This window comes from Dendronephthya gigantea, unplaced genomic scaffold (assembly GCF_004324835.1).
Source record: "Dendronephthya gigantea isolate DGI-Jeju-01 unplaced genomic scaffold, DenGig_1.0 000044F, whole genome shotgun sequence".
NCBI classification, from domain to species: domain Eukaryota; kingdom Metazoa; phylum Cnidaria; class Anthozoa; order Malacalcyonacea; family Nephtheidae; genus Dendronephthya; species Dendronephthya gigantea.
The window spans coordinates 1,216,401-1,241,438 of record NW_021163054.1 but is presented as its reverse complement, the minus strand read 5'-3'; the positions used below and the strand labels follow the sequence as shown (position 1 = coordinate 1,241,438).

At 37.0% G+C, this 25,038-nt stretch overlaps 1 protein-coding gene across 2 annotated transcripts; it reads right to left on the bottom strand.

Annotated features, from left to right (window-relative positions):
* Positions 1 to 816: 816 nt before the first annotated feature.
* Positions 817 to 24,993, bottom strand: LOC114527425 (TNF receptor-associated factor 6-like). Of its 2 annotated transcripts, XR_003687410.1 has the most exons (11): positions 24,796 to 24,993; positions 21,818 to 22,204; positions 21,081 to 21,132; positions 10,614 to 10,724; positions 10,255 to 10,416; positions 9,411 to 9,482; positions 8,183 to 8,260; positions 6,642 to 6,918; positions 5,646 to 5,859; positions 1,651 to 5,012; positions 817 to 1,216 (listed from the first exon to the last, which is right to left on the bottom strand). XR_003687410.1 is itself a non-coding variant. In XM_028549059.1 (10 exons), the coding sequence occupies exons 2-10, from the start codon at positions 22,177 to 22,179 to the stop codon at positions 4,682 to 4,684; spliced, it is 1,659 nt and encodes a 552-aa protein (XP_028404860.1). In that variant the 5' UTR covers positions 22,180 to 22,204; positions 24,796 to 24,993; the 3' UTR covers positions 817 to 4,681. The 2 variants fall into 2 exon arrangements, 1 of the variants encoding a protein (XP_028404860.1); XM_028549059.1 differs by having other exon boundaries at positions 817 to 5,012.
* Positions 24,994 to 25,038: the final 45 nt, after the last annotated feature.

Sequence of the window (25,038 nt, the reverse complement as noted above, 5' to 3'; positions counted from 1 at the left end):
CTGCCACCACTTGCTAGGTTTCACATTTCTAAGATTTTCAACTTTAGACTTATAATACATTTTTCGGATGCTCTTCCTTTCTCTATTAACCTTGTTACGAAGAACTTTGAATAGAACCCTATTTCCAGATGTAAATGCCTTTTGTCGCTGGGAAATAAGCCTTTTTAAATTACTAGTCATCCAGGGACGGTCATTATAATGGACCCTTAAAGAACGTTGAGGCATTATTGTATTTAGTCCGTAATTAATAATATCTGACATTATTTCTATGTTCTGGTCACATGTAAGTTCTTTTGATAACATGCAAGACCATGGAACTTCTATTAGAAATCGGCCAAGGCTAGCTTTTTTGCTTTGTCGTTTGTCTTTAACTTTGATGACTTTTGATTGAGATTTGCACGAGTTGGCACGGTCTTTAGGTGTGGCTATAATTGTCCTCAGGCACGGTCTTTAGGTGCGGCTATAATTGTCATCAGGACTTGTTACGTAAATATAATTAATTGCCATGATATTACATTACGATCATCGTTCCATTTACTGATATTCGTATAAGTCAATTTTACTTTTACTAGGTCTTTCATGCGTTTCAAAATTATATTTGCACGTGCAAGGTGGTTCGATCGCTTGTAAAGTCTGGCAATTGCGTTATGTGCTTATATGTGTCAGTTTGTGTGTGTGTTTGTGCAATACTATAGCTGATAATTACGGGAGAATTGCCTCGCAGGGCTCTTAGGGACCAGTTCGCACTCTGGCCGTTTGGGTATTGTTATCCAATAAATGTTGAGGACTTCAGTCCTCTGCTGGTTCACACTTCAGTGACATTTTTTAACAACTTTATTATACAATCAATATTACAACTTTTATCCTTCTCAATCTATAGCCAACACTAACTGCTACACCCAGTTTACATCAATTTTTATATACCTAATTAATTCCTTCAACATAATAATCAATCTTATTTCGTAACTTTTGACATTGGACGACACACCTAACATTCCACAGCACATAACATCACGCAACATTTATAATTATAATAATATAGAATATATATGCGGGTAAAGTTGAGGTTACGCGAGGTCACACCCTGGGTGGCAAAGTTCTTCCAAGTTCGGTGGCGGAGAGGATTTCGAAACCACATCTTGATCTTTATAATTCAATCTTTGGGAGCATAGAGAAAACATGCAGTTGTCGTCCTTCCACGAGCGTCGTGTACACCCTGCAAAAAAAGCTGAATTCAGCCTGTGCTTTCGTCTGTGCACCATCACCTTTTCGGTAATTACGTCACAAGATTTTAACGCCACAACGTTTTAAATTTAGAATTTAGATGGAAAATAAGTGATCTTCATCCGACCCCTTTCTCTGCCGTGGAAAATTGAACCCCAAAAGTTTCTGCCTGGCAATGGTACTACCACTGTTCTGTGACCCTGTCAGTATAGTGCAACTGTAAAATTTGTTGCTCAATTCAAACACACAGCAGTTAGCTACATCCAAATGCATTTATCATATTCATTTTTGTATCGTTATTGTTCATGCTACTTGAATGGTAATAATTCTTAGTTATCAGCTATAGACTAGATCGTATAAATAAAAATTTTTCCACTGTATAAACTAAGATGGAAGATTCTGCTTTGCGAAAGGTTTTAAACTTACGGACAACAACAAGTTTTGCACCCTCTATTCTTGTCATCTTCAATATTCTTTTTACAAACGAGGAAACCCAAATCAGAATTAGTCAGCGTCGGTTTATGGCAACTAATAATCACTTGTTGGACGAGGTCGAGCAAAATATCGTCATTTGTCGATGTCGATGGTGAGCAGATTTGCGAGACATTAGCAAATAACAATATTTTACAAAAAGCGAGTTCAATACTTACATTCGAGCATGACGCGTGAACTTTTTTCACGCGTTTCTTTACCTTTAAAAAATGTAATAATTAATTCTTACACGTTGACTTTGAAATCGAAATTGTTATAAACGTGACGTATAAACAATTATCACGTCTAATAATATACAAGGAAATGTTTCTCGACCCTGATTGGTTGATTTCAGTGCAGTTAATCTCAAACATTAGTGCAAAAATGTGTAACAGTGCAAATTACTGTAACAACAGTGCAAAATCCTGTTACAAATATATTCTCAAAGATTTCCTTGCATATCATTAATACGTAATACTATAATTTCTCTCGTGCAATTACGGATAAACACGCACTCGTGATTTTTTAAAGACTGCAAATAACGCTCGCCTTTCGAAACTTGCGCTATTTTGCAGCCTTAAACTCACTCGTGCTTTTTAATCCGTAATTGCACTCGAAATTATACTATTACCTATACTAACACAACGTTTTTTGTACTGTTTTGGTGCGTTTACTGGGTTTATACCATAGAAATAATAACAGAATGCGTACTTATCACGAATACGTGTCCCAAATTTTTTCATGCTGTACTCTTATTAATGCGCCATTTTGAAATCATTCAAAAAAACTTTTATTTGGAGACAAATTTTTATTAGGGAAGAGGTATCAGCGCGCATTCTATGTGTATTATTTTTATGGTTTATACAGCATGTTTATCACATTTGAAATACAATTGTAACGTAACGTTTAAAGTCAAATGTAATTAATAAAGCCAAGTAAACGCGCCAAAAAACACAAAAAAGTTGTGTTGACGGTCATAAATTTTTGTAGATCTTATTTCGAACATTTTAACTATTATCATTTGCACGCAGTTATTTGCTAGTAAATCAACCAATAAAAATTTAGAATGTTACGAAGTGAATGATAAGAAAATCCCTTAAAAAAACTACTGTTTACTAGACAACATGACTTTTCGGAGCGAACTCACTTTGAAGAACGTTTGATATTACTGCGATTTCCAGTTGAGTTGTCCTGGAATTGCGAAAGCTTGCTCTTTAAATTTTTTAGTTTGAAAACAATGCTTCTGACGTCATCGAATAATGTTACTACGTGAGGCTCACCAAGTTGTTAAAGGAAAAACTACAGTAGAAATAGCGGCTATTCATCGCTATTCACGTCTTCTATTTACAGTCACAAACTTGACAGAGATGACAGTTTTTCTTTCACAACTTGGTGATCGTCACCAAGTAACATTATTGATGACGTCACACAATTGTTTTCAAACTAGAAAATTTTACGGACAAACTTTCGCAATTCCATTCTCAACTGGAAATCCAAGTATGTAGAAAATCTTGTCACAGATTAAGGATTTTAAAGAAATAAGTTGTTTGTCCGCCGTCCTAGATTAACGAGGATAATATTTTTATATTTAATATATATTTTTATAGGTAATATTTTTAAAAAAGTTTTGCAAAGGTAAACAAACCTCTCGACAGTTTTAGGGCGATTTAAATAAAGTAATATTTTCGCAAAATAAAGTTAAAAAGCACTCGAAAACGTAGTTTTTTACCTCGAAATAATTTTATGCCTAATTCTTACAAATCTTTTGTGCTTTTTAGTACAGTATTTTCGTTAAAATAACTTATTTCTTCACCTGTACCTTTGACAAAAACAGCTCGCCGGCATTTTGAAAAATTCGGTTAGGTGAATATTGCATAATAATCCGAGGTCGATCGACCAATCAGAAGCCAGAATTTTCAGTGGTCACCTTTGGCTTTGTAATTATACTCAAACTAAATTATTACACCTCAAATTCGGATTCTCCAACGAAAAAGCTAAATTTAAGCGATAAATATCACTCACTGGTAAATATGATTCGGAAACATAACGCAAGACCATTGTTTGTTTGAAATAAAAAAATGACCGATTTTGTCGAAGCAATAAACCGCATTCTCGACGAGAGACATGCAGAAAACACAATAACGTTTTTACGGGTTTACAAATCATGATTGTATAGTTTAAGGCTCAACTCCAAACGAGAGTTAGGTAATGAATTGAGAATTAATCAGCCGACAATTTCTAAATCCTTTTTGGACAAAATCCTTCATTTTGACAAAACATCACAAAATATGGAAACCCTGTAACAAGATTCTCTGGATTTTAAACGTTTTTAAATGTGACCATAACATTTTCTGTATTGCCCTTTCACAAAATCTCATCTTCGCGAGAAACAGAGTAATATGTATATATCTAATAATCACCAATTTTACGCAGACAGGACGAACATTTTACAATCACAAAGTAATTAAATAAAATACAAAAGAACAGTACACTCCAGAGACAGAAATTGTTTTAAAATTTATTTCAACGCCCCGAATATATTTTTAGTCATCGTCAGGAAATAATGCCTCATGTTTGACATAATACATTTGCATGTGCTAATAGTAGGGTAGTAATATATTAGACCATTTATCAATTATGGAGTTTAGTGAAATTTGCGGGTTTACAGCGAGTTCTTCAAACAGGAAGATTGTGAGTTAGACAGGCGTGGTTATATATTGTAAATAAACTAAATGTAATAGTAATAATAAAGATTCATGGTTCTGCATGATACCAGATTTGGGTTTAACTTTAGCATTTATATATCTTTTTATTGGTATACGAAACATCTGAACTTTCTATGTCATATATTATTTCAAGCATTAAGCGTTATTTCTTGGCGATGACTAAAATATGGACAAAACGTCGAAATAAATTTATTTCTATCTTTGTAGTTAAAGTTTTTTTGTATTTTTTCGGATATATGAAAAGTATTATAACGCTTGATTCACTGAAAAACTTGAACGCGAACCAGAAGACAGTCATTTTTAACGTATTGCCGATCCTGCAATGTCTCGATATGGGCGAACTCCACATATCCATAGCCTTTGTGATTTCGGGGAGTGGTTGGTCTTTGAAATGCCAAAAGATTAGGCCTGGTGACCAACGTTTCGCTGATATGACGTTTGTAATCTCCATCATCACTTTGGTCAAGAATGGAAAGGGAGATCCTGCCTGAAAAGGGCCACTCCAGAGTATCGTCCCAGGGTGACTGCATCATATGAACAAACAAAGAAACATGAGTACCATAGCCAGTATCCACTCCGTTTGGGTTGATTCTAAACGAGATTTGACATATTTTAACTAAGTTTTTAGGCCGGTGTCCCGTTCCCCTTTACACCAGCAATCGACGAAAATGCTGTTAAATATTGCTTCTGTTGCCCATGCAAGTTAAGCAGTGAACAATTTCCGAAACAATTCGTAGCATCATATAATAATAATAGCTACACTCCTCAAACTTTAACAGCCCAATTATTCATTCATTGACGGCATGCTAACATATTGAGCGAACAATCAATACACATTCGCTAGATTCAAAATATAGTTAAATTAAACGATTACTTACAAATATTGTGGATTTATTTTTATCGAGCCAGAATGACGAATTAACTTCTTGAGAGAACTTACTGTGTTACGAAGTTACCATGAATAAAAAACAAAGTCTAGGCCACCATATTCGTTTACGTATTCCTAAACGCTGTTATGAACTATGATATACCAATTAATTTGATGACAAATGTGTACAATTCCTGGCTAGAGATCTATAAAATCCCTTTTGGTGTACTAAGATAACGAATTAAGCGATTATACTTCAGTACTAAATAACAAATAATACCATGTAAAATTACACTGAATTCTTGTTCAGATGAATATCTTTTGCACGCAATTAATATAAGTTCACATAAACATACCTGAGGCATAACTTGTAGCCATAGAAACTGGTATAAAATGGAGGGCTGTGCAATGCTGTAACAACATTCTCGCGAGCGTTTTCTAGATGAGTTGGATACCCCTCTATCCTCCACAGGTAGACTCCATTGCACATACGTGCTTCCAGATCAATTACAGTATTCTTCAAAGCTGTCACGCCAGATTCATTATCCCTTTGTTGTCTTTCAGTGCGGCCTATATAGTTAGATTTAACATCCAGCTTTAACATATGGTTTTCCTTCTTCATCAAAAACCACGTTTTTTAATTTTACAAAATGTGTCGATAATGTGTCTTCGTCAGGGATGACGCAGTTTGTCATACATATCACATAGTATATAAATAATTATGGAAACAGTGATAATACGGCCCATCCAAACAAGGAAATTCAATTAGCTCATTGAAATAGAACATGGAGGAATAACTTGTTGTTATTTTACAAAACAATTATTTTATGGTTTCCCGTGTTTGGATGGCCTAAAAAGAAAAGCTCCGCTTTAGACTAATTTCTTACATCGGCGATAAAAAGGATATTTTCTAAATGAGCTTACTAAAATTAGTAAAACTGCCAAGTTTGACTGGGAGTTGTTGTAAATTGCGGAGAATATAGCCATGCGAAGTTGACGAATTTTGTATACTTTTGTATTGCGGCCGAAATTTTGTAACTAATTTAGTTACACATTTCAGTCCGCACGTAATACAAAAGTATACAAAATATGCCAACTTCGCATGGCTATATTTTCCGTATTTTACAAAATCTCGCAGCCACACTTTGCATTTGAACTAATTTAAGTAAGATCTTTCTAGCTGTGGTGATTTATTTTCCTCTAGTTACTTTGATCAAAAATTAGTCTAAAGCGCAAGTCGTCCATTCGCGTGTTTTCGCGTGTTTTCGCGTGTCTATTTTTTTTTGGATCAGGCATTCCAATATTTCTCGCCTGCGCGAAACAAGCATTCGTTGTGAAGCCAAGTTATGCACCTCTTAGTTCACGATATTTTCGCTCCATTTCCACCAGCTTGGCTTCCAAAGTTGCAATAGCCTCAGTGTTTTTGTTACGTTGACGATTGAACTCCTCTAAGACGGTCGCGCTCACAGTACCATTGCCATTTGCACTTGCACTAGCACCTCCACTGGCAGCACCTTTGCTCTTTTCCTTTCCGTTTTGAGGTAACAATACGGCTAAAGCAGCGCACAGCATGGACAAATGTAACTGTATTTCGTTGTTTAGATGGTTTTGGAGATTAAATCGCTGCCCCTAGAATACCAGCGTCAATAATAACAGGTATAACATCATTATAGAAAAGACTATCCTGACGAATGAATTTGGTGGAAACGTTTCGTTACTTTATTAACGCGGTTCGTACTTCGTACATTGTAAGAGCAGTAAGATTCAAGAACGTTTCACTGACTATCAAGTATACATATATCGGAAAATTCAAAGATTAAAAGTCAAGACCTTCAGTTGACTGAATCAAAGAACTTTGTTCATGGTTAGAGAATATAATGCGTTGAGAAAATAACATTAAATCCGAATAGAATCTCTAATTAGAAATCAACGAGAGACTTTCAACGCCTTTATCTCAATTTTATGAACATTCAAGAACATTTAAGTTTTGTCAGTCGAACCTTGGTAAGTAGTGAGTATTCTATCCAGCAACTCAGTACCCGTAATGCTATAAATAATATGATGAATGTAGAAACTCTTGACATAAATTAACATTATTTACTATATTAACCGCCATATTATTTAGTTGCCTATCTGTTCGAAGATTTAGAATGCTGATAAATCGTTTAAACTTAACATATTAAAATAATAAAGACGAAATCGGCTCATCCTGAGTCAATGAAGCCAATAAGGATATCTTTCAGCAGGATATTGAATCAAAAGAACAAATGGACCTCCCCAAGGAGAAGCAGTAAAGAGTTTGAACGAGCGAAGGTTAATAAAGTGCACATGCATAGTTGTGTTTTAACAGCATATCAAAATAACAAGGTTGTTTCGTGTTTGCAATCACGCGAAAACTCGCATTGCAAAGCTCTGGGAACACTATACAACTGGTGACGGACAGAAAATCAGTACAATTTGTAACCAGTATACACCGGGTGCATATCGCCATTCCCAATTCAGCGTTGCACAACATAAATCAACACGTTTTGTCGTGTGCATGGTTTATATAGAAAACTTACACAGAAAAGGATCTGAATAGAGAATATCATCTTTAGATTGATGATATACTAATCTATAGCGATCTTAAACGACTGGATATATAATAAATAATTTGGAACAGCATTTCCTTGGTTGGTGTGTTCAATAAGCCGAAGATTAAGGATGAACGCCACCTGGCTATATTAATTTACACATGTGTACAGGGTGTAAAAAAAACACGGTATTCCACATGATATTCCATCTTTTGTGATCGAATAGAAAGCGAATATCACGAATATTTACTGTGGTTGCATTTTTTTTTACACCCCGTATAGCAAGCGTGCATCTGAATAAATTTGTTAAATATAAATACCGTCCACTTGCATCCATACGATTTAAAATCACACACAGCCTGTCCTTTGGGACACTCCTTTTCATGTCCAGCAACCAACTGAAAATATTGAAAGTAATTTTATTTCGTTGTTTTAGGGACAATGCACACGCAGAACATCGCTTAGTTTTGCTAACAAAAATGGCAATTCCTCCAAGAGGAACAAATAAATCTTTTTTTTATGCTGTTCGATTAAGTTTAGATTTAATTGGGGTGAGAATATATTTAATACATGTATATCTGATCCTATTTTAAATAATATCGCTGCAAAGGCAAAGTGTAAGACGAAGTGAACGTATCATGCGGTTTATTTACATTTTTGAACAATTGCATGAACTATACTTTGTATAGTACGATGTGCTTCTGAATTTCGCGATCGAACAACATTTAGGTTCGCAAGGCATCTAAATGAGTATGAACTGTATTGTTTATGTCCAGAAGCTTTATATTGAAGACTGGCACGTGCGCGGCACGCCGGATTTCACGCCAGAACAGGCGTCTTGTTTTAATTACAAATTACAATTAATGCATGACGGCCAGACCATGCATGAAAGGTTTTTGTTCTCAAAATACGATTAATTTTAATCCTCACAGATAAAGCAAATCTAAATTGGTACATAAAGATTCGTTGAATGATTAATTTAGTCCCAAAATACCTCATTTAAAAGAATGAAAATAAGATATGTCAAATCTAATTGCATGCAACACCAGTATAAAAGTAGTCAGACCACTCATAAAAGCAAAAGAAGAGTTTTTTATTCTAGTTCTTTTTTTTACTTAAAGTGTCTATACCATGATTGCGGATTTTGAATATATCAAAAGTTGTCATGATGGATTTATTAGCTCTTAAAGCTATCAGACATGACGTCAAATCGGGAATTTCCTGCAACCTAAACAAAAGGAAACTCATTTGCAATTTTCGATTTGTCATTTCTGGTAACTTCAAAGGCTAATAAATCCATCAATTTTTCAATACCAAAATGTATTGCAAAGTTTTTTAAAATACCTGGAACTTTTGATATATTTAAAATCCAACCATGGTATAGGCACTTTGAGAAAAGCCCTTATATATATGATCGAATAATGGCGGCCTTTTTCTATATGGAATCATTGATTGGTCTGTATCATGCATGTCAGGGCTTATACAAGTCAACATTTGAAAAATACAAATATAAAAGGAGAAACATAATATCAAAAATCATAGATATACCTTTTCTCGCAGCATCTTCTGTTTACAATTGGGACAAGGAACAACTACTTTTTGGCACTTTCCATAATGATCCTTACAAGGTCAATAAAAAGAAGTGAATTATATACAGAAATAAAATATGAAAAATTGCTTAATATACAGATAGTATCATTCTGTCAAATATAGGGTAAATCTACCCGTTATTAAAGGCTGGGGGGAGGGGGGGCTCTTGAACACTACTTATATATCGTCCTTCCCACGTTACAATGACTTTTCGGGGAGAAGGCTGTTCTTGTGAGCCACTTCAGAATTATCTTGTGCACAATAATATCAATATTAACAAACGTCCCTGCTTTTTTATGGGCTAGGTCTTTTATGGGTTTAAGGAAAAAATCGCACATGGCACTAAAAATAGGGTTTTAAAATCCCACGGATTCAAAAACGGCGGAGGACATTTAAAGCAATGTGCATGTCTTGTCTACTTTAAAAAATACAGTGTAAATAATTAGGACCACTTGTTAGAAACCATATAGCTCTGACTCTCCTAAAAGAATTTTGTTGTGAGTTGCACTTCAAATAATTTTTCTTTAATCGAAGTCAGGCATCAGGGGGCGCCTGTGGGGGGTAAATATTCATATATTCACATTTAGCATTATTCTCGTCTTTTGAAATTTATTGTTTTTACAGTCCGATAACATAAAATTATATGAATATATATATTAAACACCCCCCCCACACACACTCTCCGACCCCCCCCCCACACTCTCTGATCTCCCGCGGCCCCAGGCAACCAACAGGTAATCAGTCACAATTTCGTTGGATATCTAGTGAAAACTCGTTTAAATATATAAAAGGCACACTATACCTTGTAGTTCTTATGGAGCACTTCAGTCTTGCAATGTGTACAGGTTGTTGTTCGTTTTGGACATTCCTTCTTCAAATGATGGTCCAACGCTTTCCTCTCTACATTTTGATTACACCCTTTCGGACATGGCGCTTCCACAAATGGACAAGTTTTTAAATGTTCCTATTAAATAATATACGAATATTTTATCATCAAACCTCATATCTGTCAGCACTGTATATATGGTGTTTTCGGCATCCACAGAATGTGTTAATGCTGCATGGTAACTCGCGGCAGGAACAATGCATAGGTATGCCAGCGAGCAGAAATTGTACTAAACAAGTAAAGAAGCATCAAAACCAGCCCATTTTCATATTTACCTCAACGTCTTTCAGGCATCCGATCCAAGGGCATTCCTTTTCGTTCTTTACAGTCCGACATTTAACACGAAGCATATATATTTCCCTCTTAGCAAAATTATCAGCGTTTATCTAAAATGATGGGGGGAAACCTGTTACTGCTGGAAGTCATCGTGTGATATACAGAGTGTATAGTAAGGTTGCAAGTAAAAACTCCGAAATAGACACGACATCCCGAGTAAATGATACAGGGTGATCGATTAAATGATACAGGTTGAGACAGGATATAAATTTTCGACTTTATTTCAAAGTCATCTTCAGACAGAATTTATTTCAAAGTCATCTTCTTTCTGTCTGAAGACGACTTTGAAATAAAGTAAAAAATGTCTTGTTTGAATCATATATTCATGCACTCTCAAAATGTCTGGTCTTTTGAATTTCAATTTCATGCTTTACTTTTTTAAATTGTCGGTTGCATGGTTTTTATGTTCTATAATTAATTTACACGTCTAAAAACGATCACATGCATTGATGCAATATTGATATGAACAGGATGGAGCAATGTTGTGCTGCCCATAATGTTCAGAGTTGTTATAGACATCGAACAATATTGTTACACCTGATCCTTTTTCAACAATATTGTTTAATGTGACTAGTGTGAACAATATTGGCAGCACAAAATTGTTCCATGCTGATAAACTGCAGGTTTAGAGTCTTTTACCGTGTAGTTATATACACTCTTCCGGCCATAATACAAAAGTATACAAAATTTGCCAACTTCGCTTCGGTATATCAAAATTTTGCAGCCAAACTTGGCGAGTTTAGCCTATTATGCAAGTGGTCCATTAGATACAGCTATGAACGGTTTATTTTGCTACAATTTGCAAAATTTGATAAAAAATAGGTTTTCATGTCAAATTACAACTTCAGATGCATGTAAATCAGATTTCTTTCACGCTAAACTATACGTCAATTGCATGTAACTGCGCGCTCTGAACATAAAATGTTTTGTTTTGTAACTTATTAAATATTTTTTCAACGGCTCTAGGTATCTAAAAATATAGAGGAAAACCCATATAGTGCCGACGAAAAGGCATGTTTCAGAAGCGTAAAGTAACTCGGACAACGAATCTGAATACATGTGATAAACGATGACATAAAATCAGTGAAATCCACTCACTTATAAGACCCACGCTGATTCAATTCAAATGAATGTCGCGCATGCAGTATTGAAATAGCCGGAAGATATGGGGCTAAACTGTCGGCGAAAAAAGTATGTCCGTTTGCTACCAGGTCTGTTAACACTTTTAGAAAACCTTATACACAATTCGGGGTCCCCGAGAAGTTGCAAATTATTTCACTTCCTGAGAGTTTTTCTGAGAGGAAATTTTTCGCAATTGGAAAACACCTTAAAGGATTTTACGAAAGTTGCCGAACCATTGTACGACTTTCTAAATGTAGGGCTTGCTTGCCAGAAAATTTTCTTTAGAGCGTTTATGCGCTCTCGTAACATTCAAGTCGCCAGATCATTACGAGCTCGTCTTTTGGTGACCTGTGATGCATCTACAACAGAATAGAGGGTTTATGCAGTAATCAGAAGGCAGTCGGCTGTGGCGTTAAAATGCGAGAACTCCAGTATGTGGTAAAACACTTTGCAGGCGGCAATATTGGAACAGAGAGGGGGGACTGGAGAGTGGTTCATCGAGTACGTACGTCAACAACAAAACGATGTAAGGATGTAAGGGATGAAATTTCGGAATAATTATTCATGCAAGAGCTGACAACGAAAGTACCACAGATGTCGCATGATAATCAGGGAAACTTTGGCTACTCCAAAACATTACATATTTCACAAAAGAGGTATTTTCCGGCCAAGAATGGCTTATCAAATTGGGCAGTTGAATAGTGCAGTGAGCAGCTTATATCAATGCATTTATAACCCATTAAAACACTGCGGAAATATCCTCGGAGTAAAAGAAAGTATCGTATTAACTACAAACTATACATTCTGCACGAGTTTTATTCTGAATACAAACTTCGTGGTACGTTACAGAAGATTCATTCGTATTGCTTGCAGTGACTACGTCAGATTGTTTCCTGGACATACATGCTGTACGATGAAGCAATCAAGATCAAGTGTGTTTTTAGCCTGGTCGAGGATCTAAAGCGTAAGATCTGGCGGTGCATCCAAAAAGATGGTCAGTTAAAAATTAATTTTTAAAAGAATGGTATTTTAAGTTTTTAAACAACAATCTACATGAATAGAGTGCATGATAGATCAAAAGGCACACATTCGATCAAGTGATTTCACAGAGCATATAAAGTTCTATTAACGGATTTAGGATTGTATGTTTGTCCTTTAGTAGAACGAAAAGAACGTCGTTTAAGTTTAATACGATTGTATTAAAAAGTTAAATCGTTTAAATACATTCTTTGTACAAAGATATCCCACACACACGAATATAGGGAGCTTTAGACTTGACTACGGCTCCCGCTACAGCTACGAGATTCGTCAATATGGCGCCAACGCACGTTGTTTGCATATACGCCACCTCGTGTCGGCCTGATAAGCCTCGGCGCCCACTATAATGAAGATGTTTTAGAAAAATCAAGAGCCCACCATTTCGAAATATTTACATATAATCAGAGCAACGGTCATAGAAAACAGACGTTAAATTAACTTCAACATCTATTGTAAATTGACGGTATATTTGAAACCGTTTTGGCATGAAATATAAAGACGCTCGAAAACGTTACCGTGTCCACACTCCACATAGTCTATAATATGTGACCACATTATTCTCCGTGGATAATAGTATGACCTTGATAACCATATACAGAGGGTGGTAAAAAAATATAGCCCCCAATGGGCAATTGGGGGCAATGGCAATGGCAATGTGTTAGCTTCAGTTGTTAGTAATTATATGAGAAAGTCAATTGAGTCAAATTTGTGATTCGGAGCAATAGGATGTGATTCTTCTTCATTTCAAAGTTATTCTCAAACCAATGTTAATATTTACAAGCTCCCCATCATGTTGTTCCAGAGAAATGCTCCATGCACTATAAGAGAAGGATGCTTTAGATGAAGATAACTTCCAAAAGGAATCGCCCCGACGTAGAGAACAATCAAAAGAACAATTGAAATCAGAATCCAAACAAAAAAATCATGCACGGGCAGTCAACAAACATCTCGATTCCTCGACGGAGACCAGTTCAGAAGACGATTATGTGTACGCAGTGGAGAACAAAACCAAAGACCACCCAAAGACGAAAACAAACATACGGATAAATTCAACTAACATTAATTTCATTGTTGATACAGGAGCCACAGTTGATGTCATTGATTCTCAAACGTACGATCGCCTCAAATGCAGCGTAAAATTGTGCAAGAGTGCCACACAGATATTTGCTTATGGCTCGGATAAACCACTACCTCCTAAAGGTCAATTTCGTAACGTTTTCGGCAACGTTGGAGTCGAACAAACGTTATACTGTCTCGGTTATTCATATTGTCGAAGGTGGCTCTGGAAATCTACTTAGTGGCAAAACCGCTCAAGATTTCAATTGGTAAACAAAGTCACTGAACTTGAGACGCCACTGAAACCGGAAGTTTCTAAACCGGAAGTCATGTCGAAGAATATGGAAAACACCGGAAAAAGCAATAAAAGCACTGATAAAAGCCAGCCAGCGCTCGCATCAACGCCGAAATGAGCCGATGAAGATATCCAGGAAATTATTGATAAATATGCAAATGTTTTCGTTGGTGAAGGAAAATTGAACACTCAACAAGTCGGGTTGCATATTAATAAGAATATTAAACCGGTAGTTCAGCCGCAGCGCCGGATACCTTATCATATTCGCAAAGATGTATCAAAAGAGCTAGAAAAATTGATGGAGAAAGATATGATCGAAAGAGTCTGTGACCAACCTACACCCTGGATTTCGCCCGTTGTGTGCACCCAAAAGGAGGATGGCGGAACACGAATCTGTGTTGATATGAGGGCAGCCAATGAAGCGATTGAGCGCGAAAGGCATATCATGCCTACCCTTTCCGATTTTCGTGCTGAGATGAATGGATCGAAATATTTCTCAAAGATTGATCTAAAACAAGCCTACCATCAGTTAGAACTGACCGAAGAAAGTCGCTACATAACCACATTTTCGACACACGAAGGCCTCTTTCGTTACAAACGACTGAACTATGGAACAAACAGTGCACCAGAAATATTCCAGAACATTTTGCAACAACACCTTAGTGACATTCGTGAAGTAAAGAATATCGCAGATGATATAATCGTTCACGGTAAAACACGAAAGCAACACGATGAAGCGTTAGAAAACTGCTTGAAACGAATGGATCAACTCAACTTAAAAGCGAAACCCGAGAAGTGTAGTTTCCTACGCAACGAGATTAACTTCTATATGGTCTCATTTTTACACAAGACCTGATCCAGCAAGAGTAGAAAATTTGGTCAAAGCCAGAGCACCAAAGAATGCCAGCGAAGTACGCAGTTCTTTGGGTCTAGCTAACACGTGCCGAGAGTATGTTCCAGAGTATGCTGAAATTACTACACCGCTGAGGAATCTCACAAGGAAAAGTGTCGCTTTCACATGGAACAATACTAACCGAAGAGCTTTTGAGAAGATCAAAAAGAAATTGACACAAGCTCCTACTATGGCTTATTTCGATACAGAGAAAAGAAGCTTGCTTATTGTTGATGCATCGCCTTTGGAATTTGCGCAATCTTAGCACAACGAGAGAAGTCCGGAGAATTGTACCGTATTATCTCCTACGCCAGTAGAGCCCTGTCTCCAGTTGAAAGTCGATATTCTCAGACAGATATTGAAGGTTTGAGTCTAGTTTGGGGGATTGAACACTTTCGACTGTTCCTTCTGGGTAGTGAGTTCGATGTCTATACTGACCATAAAGCTCTGGAAGCAATCTTCAATAATCCGAAATCCAAGCCTCCAGCTCGTATAGAGCGCTGGATGTTACGGTTGCAACCCGTACAACTTCCGTGTGATTTACAAGAAGGAGACAATTAATGAAGCTGACTATTTGAGCCGACATCCTACCAGCACTCAAGAAAAAACCACAATCGAAGAAAAGATTGCAGATAATTATGTAAACTATATCATTAACAACGCCGTACCGAAGTCAACGACACTCCAAGAAATCAAGGATGCCACCCTGTCAGACGCAACTTTAAGCAGAGTCGTTGAATGCTTAAAAACAGGGAAATGGGACGAGAAGGATGTAGAACTCAAATCTTATCACATGTGTGCGGAAGAACTAACAGCAACGAAAGCAGGAGACTTTCTTCTGAAGGGATGCAGAATTGTTATACAAAAATCACTACAAGACCGTGCAACGCAACTTGGCCATGTGGGACACCAGGGAATAGAAAAGACTAAAGCGCTATTACGAGAGAAAATTTGGTATCCTGGAATGGATAGTAAAATTAAAACCTTCATTGAAAACTGTGCGGCTTGTCAAGCTGTTGGTCCCGGTAGTCCACCTGAACCGATGAGGATAACGCCTACAGCAACGGAGCCATGGCGAAGCTTGGCACTCGATTTTTATGGTCCTATTCCCCCCAGTGGACAGTATTTACTTGTTGTAACCGACACGTATTCTAAGTTTGCTGAAGTGAAAATTGTGAAGTCAACTTCAGCGAAAGCCTGTATCCCTAAGCTAGACCGTATATTTGGAACTCACGGCATTCCAAAAACAATTAAAACTGATAATGGCCCACCTTTTAATGGAAATGACTTCAAAAGATACATGGCTGCCTTGGGAATGGAATGGACCAGAAGCACTCCGTTATGGCCCCAAGGGAATGGTAATGCCGAGAGTGTGATGAAGCCGCTAGAAAAAGGGTTAAAGACTTCTGTGTTAGAGGGAAAGAATTGGAGACAAGAACTTCAACGATTCTTATTAAATTATCGCTCAACGCCGCATGCCACTACTAAGATACCTCCATGTGAGTTACTGTTCAACCGAAAGGTTCAAGGAAGTCTACCTGAGCTATCAACAAAGAAAATCGTTAACAAGCATCAAAGCGCTAAGGAAAACATTGAGAAGAGGAAGATCAGTAATAAGCAATATTATGATGTCAAGAATAACACCAAAACATCCACAATCAAGGAAGGTGACATTGTTATTTGCAAACAAAAACCAATCAACAAGCTATCTCCTAGATTCAATCCTGAGCGATTTACGATTGTGAAGAGGAAAGGAGCAACAGCCACAGCTAGAAACGACAGACGTACTATCACACGCAATGTGTCTCATTTCAAAGTAGTTAAACCTGCGGATGAACAAAGTAGTGACGAAGAGAAGCCCAAAAACGTAGATGATGCACGGGGTAACGGAGTCGAAGATGAGAATCATGAGATGCAGGATATTGTAGAACACCAATCACCACGAAGAAGATCAACGAGAAAACAACAACCTGTAAACAGATTTGGTAACCCAATATCACCTGGACTAGTGTCCTAGAACTTAAAAATACTGGGAACAATAACAAACATTTCATAGTTATTCAGTTGAGTTTTAAAAAAAAAAAAGAGAAAGAAATGTAATGATTGACGTTATTAGGCGGGAGCATGGGAACGAGAGGGATACGAGAAAGGACAGCGCGTTAAAGTTTGAGGAAGTTTTGTAGTTAAAAATATAAAATATGAAATCAGAGTGTGTTTAATTTTTTCAGATATGAGAGCTGGAACGAGCTTCTAACGCCAACCCACATTTTAACCCACAACGCTGATTGGTTGGTAAGGATCAGCCCACTCTGGTTGATGACGTATGCAGATGTCCCTCAACCGTTACAATAAAAGGGCGTGGACAACACCCGAACCTTAACTGGACTAAATGAAGTGGACACAAGAACTTCGAACTGAACCCCGAGACGAAGTAGACCAACACAGTGGACTAGCGGAGTAAAAATCATGTGAAACGTTAGAGAAGCTCAACCTTTACAGAACCAACGACCAAAGACAAGAACACAAAACAAGAAGTAAAGAAAAGAAGAACGAAGAAAGAAGAGAACTTTAAGAACATTCGTCAAGATCCCCTACCTTGCGTAAATAGAAAATAAAAGACTCATCACACAATATTCGATTTGGATGCATAAAATTGCCTTTTTTAATGTAAGCCTCAATGGAATTAATGGAATTAAACCTATTCCATCATAGATCGCTTTATGCGTAACTCACAGCGCTGATTCTCAGCTGTCTTTTGGTGACGATCTTGTCACCCAGAGTAGACATAAAATGTTGCGTTTCTCTAACACAGCCGCCAAAAGCACTGAAAATCACTCAAATGAATGAGCCATGCTCAACCCCACTACTCTCTCGTTATACAAACAACGCCTTTTCTCTTTCTTGTTGTTGTTAAACAAGCAGGCGAGGCTTTGGTTTCGATGTGTTGAGGTGTATGGGTATACCCTGACTTTAAAAAATGCCTTTTCACATCTTTGCCAAAAAGCCCGGGCAGCGATATCAATATCATACATCATATCCAGTGTTGGCGCTAGGTGGTACATAGTATTTCGCCAGACAACCGAGTAAGCAGGTTCGGCTGAAACATCGTGGGTCACGTGGATGGTGGCTGCTAAAAGTTACGTCTATTTCATCATGATCACTGCCGGGTAGATAAAGCCTCTTTTTAAACAAGACATTCCGTGGTCAACTGTTAATGGCTTGCCACAAGCACAGTGTGATGGTAACCGCTTCAATTGCCAGCGATACCGGAGCTAGACGGCATCGAAAAATTCCCGTTTACTCAGCATGAATCCTTCTTCTATACGCTTATACTTGCCGCAAGGCAGCGAGCCAAATCGGCGAGCTTTCAGCTGGGCGGTGTCATTTGCACGGATCTGTTTTTTCGTAATGCGTTAACGCAACTCTTCCATGCAGTTTTTCTCTGTAACTAGCCTCCCGTTCTCTTTCGACGAATCTCAGGAAATACCTTCGCGGTGTGAATCGAAAATATTTCGTTCTTTCAAGTGATCATCATTCAACCAAAATAGGTATGCCGAGACGTCCGATCCGTGGCGGCTAAGCCAGTAGTTTCCAATCATCTGTGAATATTGCGTCCCCCTCAGGAAGAAACTTCGTGTCCATGAGCTATTCAATATTATTGAGTTCAGGTTAATTTCCCAGAATCGCTGGGATGACGTGGTAGGTGGTGAAACGGTGATGGAAACCTGCCACGAATATGGTGTATGCTGCCTGAGGTTCGTACTTTGTCTCACACCTCAGAGCACATAGTTGATTGCACCAACTGTCCACCAAAGACTTTACGTACGCCTGCCTCCCAGGTTCCTTATCTGAACCGATATATCCATGCACCAAGGTACATGTGACCATCAGTAGTGATCTGGACATCAGTCCCAGCGGAGATTGTTTTCACAGTATCAAATAGATGAGATTTCACATCAAGCAAAGATTTTACCCCTCGTGGATACAGAGTAATTATATTCTCCCTTCAAGTGCAACTTCCCGGCGCCACTAAGGTCATCAGCAAAAGCAACGTTTCTCACAGAGTTTGTTTGCCAGTCCTTGATTAAATTTATAAGCGGCGTAAGCGTATAAGCGGTGTTGTTCCTTCTTCTGACGAAATTTTCTTTCATTATTGCCCCAAGGGAATGGTAATGCCGAGAGTGTGATGAAGCCGTATTCCCCCATATATTATTTATATGCATTGGTAGCATATATAACATCTGTTTCTTTCTCCGCAAAGATGTGTGATATGGATTACATGTAGATAATCCAACTATTCTGCGAAGGATCCCCAATATGAGATTAGACGGCAGGACAGGCAGGCTTCAAGGCTTGTTGACTGTTTTCTCGTCAGAGATTTTCTTATAGTGGCTTAAGAGTCTTGCCATGGATGCTAGGGACGATCACAGATCTTTTCCAGCATCACCATAGTTGCGGGAAACTAGGATATATCTCCAACCTATTGCATCAAGGCCGGAAGGATCGGCAGCGTCTTTGGTGGCGGCTGTAGCGATTGCTTGACACGTCAATGCCCGCAAACTAGATCGACAAAAAGTACATCTCCATGATACTTCACAACGGGATTGCTCCACTTCGCGAAGGGGCGATACTTTTTCAAATCCTGTAATGTATCTTCTGTTGTATCTTCTGGTCAAGAAGTGGTCATGCTGCATTAACTTTTCCCTGTTACATCAGTTTTGCGAATGTCCGCAAAACTAGACGGTATGAACGTCCTACATTCCCTCAAATTTCCACGTTTCCATTGATCTAAACGTCGTTTTAACAAGTTGAATGTTTCTTAGAGCGAGAATTTAGACGCTGCTTCGGTATAGCAGGATAGCAACAATAATCATTACTAGCTTTAAAGCAATGTCTTGTAAATTGTCTTGCAATATATATCTTGCTCTATACTCACATTTCCAGCCATCCAATAGTCGTATATAGGGATTCATATGTAGCGAGCGACCCGTTCTGAGCTAAAGGATTTTTGACACAATCCACAAGAAAATTTTCGTTCTTCGTCTCCTGCTTGCGACATGTCACATAAGTCCTGTTTAAAGCGCGTATGTCACGCATATGGAAAAACCTGCCCTTTCACCAAACCACCTTGCATGCTCCCAACAAATTTACGTTACGAATTTGCAATAAAATAACGACAAACTTCAAAGAAAACGCAAAATATTCAAGTGAATATCTCCAATTGAGAGGAACAATTGTCGAAGTTATGATCCAGAAGTCCTTAGCTACGTTATTGCACAGTGTGAAATCTATATCACTGCAAAAAGTGTACAGATTTTGCAAAAATCATGGAGCAATAAAAATAGCGTTTTGAACCCTTAGTCATCACGCTTAATTAATGTTTCCATTGGAAGGCCAACTGAGCTTTTTTCACAGGTCTCAAAACGGCGTCTGTCTGTATCTTCCAATAGCAAAGCAAATAAAACTTTCTGATTAGCTGCTTCAAATCTAGTTTAAATTTTACTCTGGCCTTCAATGGTTTCGAGTTAGGAAGGTAAAGTTTCCTTTCACTCAAAATATCCCAGGATAGTATATAAAAATCACAGCGTCTCTTCGTCGTTTCCTTTCACTCAAACATTCAAGGTTTTCTTTTTTCCCTTCAATTCGTTTCATTTAAAACATCCGGGACACAATATAACAACCACAGTGTTTGTTCCTCGTTTCCTTTAACTCAAAACATCCTTGATTTCCTCATTTCCTTTCATGCAAAAATCCCAGGTAAGCCTGAGTTCCTTGATGCTCGTTCCTTAATCCGTCACAGGATGCAAACACTTTTTTTTAATGACGTCAAATGCATGCGAGATGCAATTGTCACACGAAAAATGCCAATTTTAATCATTTCCACCCTTACTTAATTGTTGAACCTTTAATGTACAACCTATTTGATGTTTCACAACCCATTTGACGCTCAGCGTTTTAAGGTAAAGGATAAAACTAAACAAACCAAAAATTAAAATCACCTACCTCGCTCGGGTCCAGCTGTTGGTTGTCAATTGGGCAAGTGTGAACGTTTGCCCTAGAAAAAGTGAAAATACATCAATTTTCCGAAGACCTAACGTCATCTTCAGTATACATAAAATATGTATATAATTATATATTATAAAGTTTTAAAGGTGGCGGAGGGTTGGTAACTTTCGTCGCTTGCAATGTTAAAGAAAATGATTCATGGGGACGGATTTCCTTAGAGGGTCCAATCACTGACAAAATCCACAGTTGTAGACTTATTTAAAAAAAGAGTAAAAGGGCTGTTGCAAGTTACGCAGAAACAAGGCTAGTCAGATTTCTTCATAATCATTCGTTTAGGACTAGGACTCTTTCAGAAATTTAAAAATCATTCGTCATTTAAATGAAGTTGTCTACCAAAAATATATAGCATTGTGTTTCCTAAACGGTTGTTATTAAACAAATTAGTTCAATAAGCTACTATAAATTAAAACTAAGCGACCAGTATATTTAAAATGAAAAATTTGAATCTTGAAACTCGTCGATCCACGAAATCATCACGATGTAGATATACTCAACGTTAGCTGATTTTACAGTAGCTTACAGAACAGATATGAACAACCGTTTTTTGAAACATATTTTTTTTAACCTTTGACAACTCGCCATGTGTTTTCAGTTTCGGTAAGATGACTTTAGAGGGCTGGCTGTTTTAGGATCAGAATCATTGCATTTTGCACAAAGCTTGTGGTCTAACTTACAAGTGTCTATTGATGCACGCTCCACAAAAGCGATGTCCACATCCTGTTTGAACAGGATTACGTAATACCAGCATACATATGGGACATTCAAAATCTGCGCTCACGTTTTGATCAAAAACTTCATCATAACCATCGACCCTATCTAAGTTCTCAGCATTGGCGGCGATTGCTTGGTCACTTGCCGGAACTCTCGCTTGGTCACTTTCTCCGCTATTGGCCGCTGAATTACCGCGTTCTGCATTGTTGTCTGCCTGAGGTGGTAGATTCGCTGGAAGACTTGGACTTTCCACATAGGCCTCCTGTTCCTCATTCATTATGTTTACCGCTTGGTGTGCGAGATTCCGGTAATGACGATTTGACATAATCGTCACGGACCAATGAACAAAACTGGATAATAATAATAATGAAGTACTTCATGTTAGGAGGTATATTTGAAGGAAAATACAAAGATAAATTCTAAAACTTTTTATCATGATTCATGACAGAAAAGTGAGAAAACTAGACACTGAATGGAGCCGCAATGATGTTGAATAGCAAAAATTGATGTTGAATAGCGAACATTTTCGTTGTCAAATGTCAAGTTAGCTTCAGTGAACTGAGCTCTTTATATATAAATATGGGCCAAATATCTTTTTCATTGTATTGACCGGAAGTGATGGTTCCGCTAACCTTGGATTATTCCCATTGTGTTTTTCTAAATTTTAAAAGAGCAAGAATGGAAATAAAGTTGATTCATTTTATAAAAAAATCTGTTTCTTTGCATTTAACCAATCTGGGTACTGTATTTTCCAACTATACTGTCTATCTTGTATAGTCTGTGAAATCAGCTACGCAGTTCAAACGTGACAAAAATATAGTTTGTTGGTAAACTAAAGACCAGCGAAGATGTCATCCTAAATTATTCTATAAAATTTCAGTAACTCGACGCGGATTAGATATTATAGTGGATAATCAAACAATCAAACCAATCGCAATTTTTCCATTTAGGTGGATGGTCTGCTCAGAAATATACTTTGCATTTTACATTTTATAATAATTTCATGATCTCTTTAAGAGTCTAGTGATAAAAACTATGGTCTATGCTGTAAAACATTCATTTCATCAGATGAAATAGTTTATGTTAACTATTTTCTTTAATAGTTCACTACTATGTCTATTGTTTTTTTGGCGAATTTTAAATATGTTAAGAAGTAAATTCAAAAATGTTTGTTTATCATGCCGCATCAATTCTTTTGTCGCGTTACGAGTTTTGGACAATTGTTCTCCGCATGCTATCCTGATTTTTGTCATGAACAGCATAATTCTATGCTGGTGGAAAGATAGTTAGTAGTTAAATGTTGTTATTATATGGCAAGTTTCGAAGTTTATCTGTTCCAGAATCTGATTTGTTAAAACTACCTCACGTGAAAGGCGGGAAATCCGAATGTTTACCCCAAAATCTTGTCAAAAGTTTCTCTGCCTACGTTTTTGTGCCATATTTTCACCCGTTGTTTCCTTTGAAACTTGTTATATATATATATATATATAAAATAAAACACTTATTGACCGAACTCCTTGGGAAACATCATGTTTTGTGACACAAAACATGATGTTTTCCCTCGGTATCAGTCAATATGTCTTAAATATTATTCGACTAAACGCCTCCCTGGACTAAACATTTATTTGAAGCATTTACTATTGTAACTGCTGCAAGCTATTTAAGAAGCTACTCAATTTAAACTATATATAAGTAGACATATAACTTCTATCATGTGATACAACTGTACTAAAATATTTTGGATACACTTTAATACTATTTTGGCAGACTCAATCGAAACTAAACTAAAATGTCAGGTATGCAAAAATATTTCTTACAATCTCCCATTCTCTAATAAATTTAGTTGCTTTTGGAAGATAAATATTTTTTAAAAATAACACAATGCCTGATTTAGGGTAAAGCAGATGAAATTTCCAAGATAGATCATAGATCTTAGATCTTAAGCCATTTTGAATTTGAATGTTTCGAGTTTGCAACTCTAAGTGTGCAAGAATTTTTTAATAACCTATATAACAAAGGCACCCAGTGGCGAGATCACATAGTAAATACTGCCGACATACATAAGGGAGAACATTGAAGGACTTTTGAATGGTTAACAGTATTAAGATGTTCGTTTTTTTTTGTCTTTCCTGCACTAACCCTGAAAAGGGAAATCTGATATTGACAACTCAACTAAAGCCATTGTTGTTATATAGAGTTGTATAGAGATCACTGGAACTAGCTTATAACATTCAAATAATTTCTGATTAAAATTAATTAATACAGGCAACATGTCAAGCAGAAAACACCAATACTAATTCAGTAAGAGGTTTACATATAGGTGAATTGGACATTTGACACATAATATGCTATGATAAATAACTCTACAAGTTCAAACGTATGGCTAAAACAAAAACTAAAAAAAAGTAGATTCATAAGAAAAATTTCAATAAGAGTACTGCCATAATTTTACTGTCATCATCATTTGGTTTAAAAGTAAAATTGAAAATAAGCGAATAACCAGGAATGCTTTCAACATTAGTTGAATTCTTGGAAGCAACTATGCAGTATGCCTCAGACTGAATTATGAAACCAAATTTGACTAATTAGAAACGTCACTTCTGGTGTAAATACTGGGTAAAAATATGGGTAAAACTTCACAATTACAATTTATTTCTGGTTGATATCACCCCCCTCCTTCCTCAAACATATTGTTATAACGCTGCATCACTTTGTTCAACATTAGGCCCTTAACAATTAGAGCTCAAATAACATAAGTCGTCAATGAAAATTCGTTTTCGTTTCCCTAACATTACTTTGATCACGGCAGTTCTATTGGGTCTCTATAGTGTAAAACTATAAGCCAGAAATTGCTGAGAAAGCACATTTTAAAATGCTTAAGGAATGTGAAAAGAAAGGCTTCACAATTTACAATTGAATACATTCTCGAAAATATACAAACCTTAATATCGCTACATAACCCCTCGGCAAATTTCATTTGGTCAAAGGATTGAAATCTTTATATTCTTGTAGAGAAATGTATAACAATTTAGTTGGTGTTCGTACAATTTTCACGCTCAAATTTCCAGACTTTCACTCCTTCGTTTGGGGAAATCCCTCAAACGCCACGCCATTGCAGTCGATTGCATTCCATCTCTGATTACAGAGAACTGACAGCTGAGGCTGGTGTTTCCACAAGGCACCT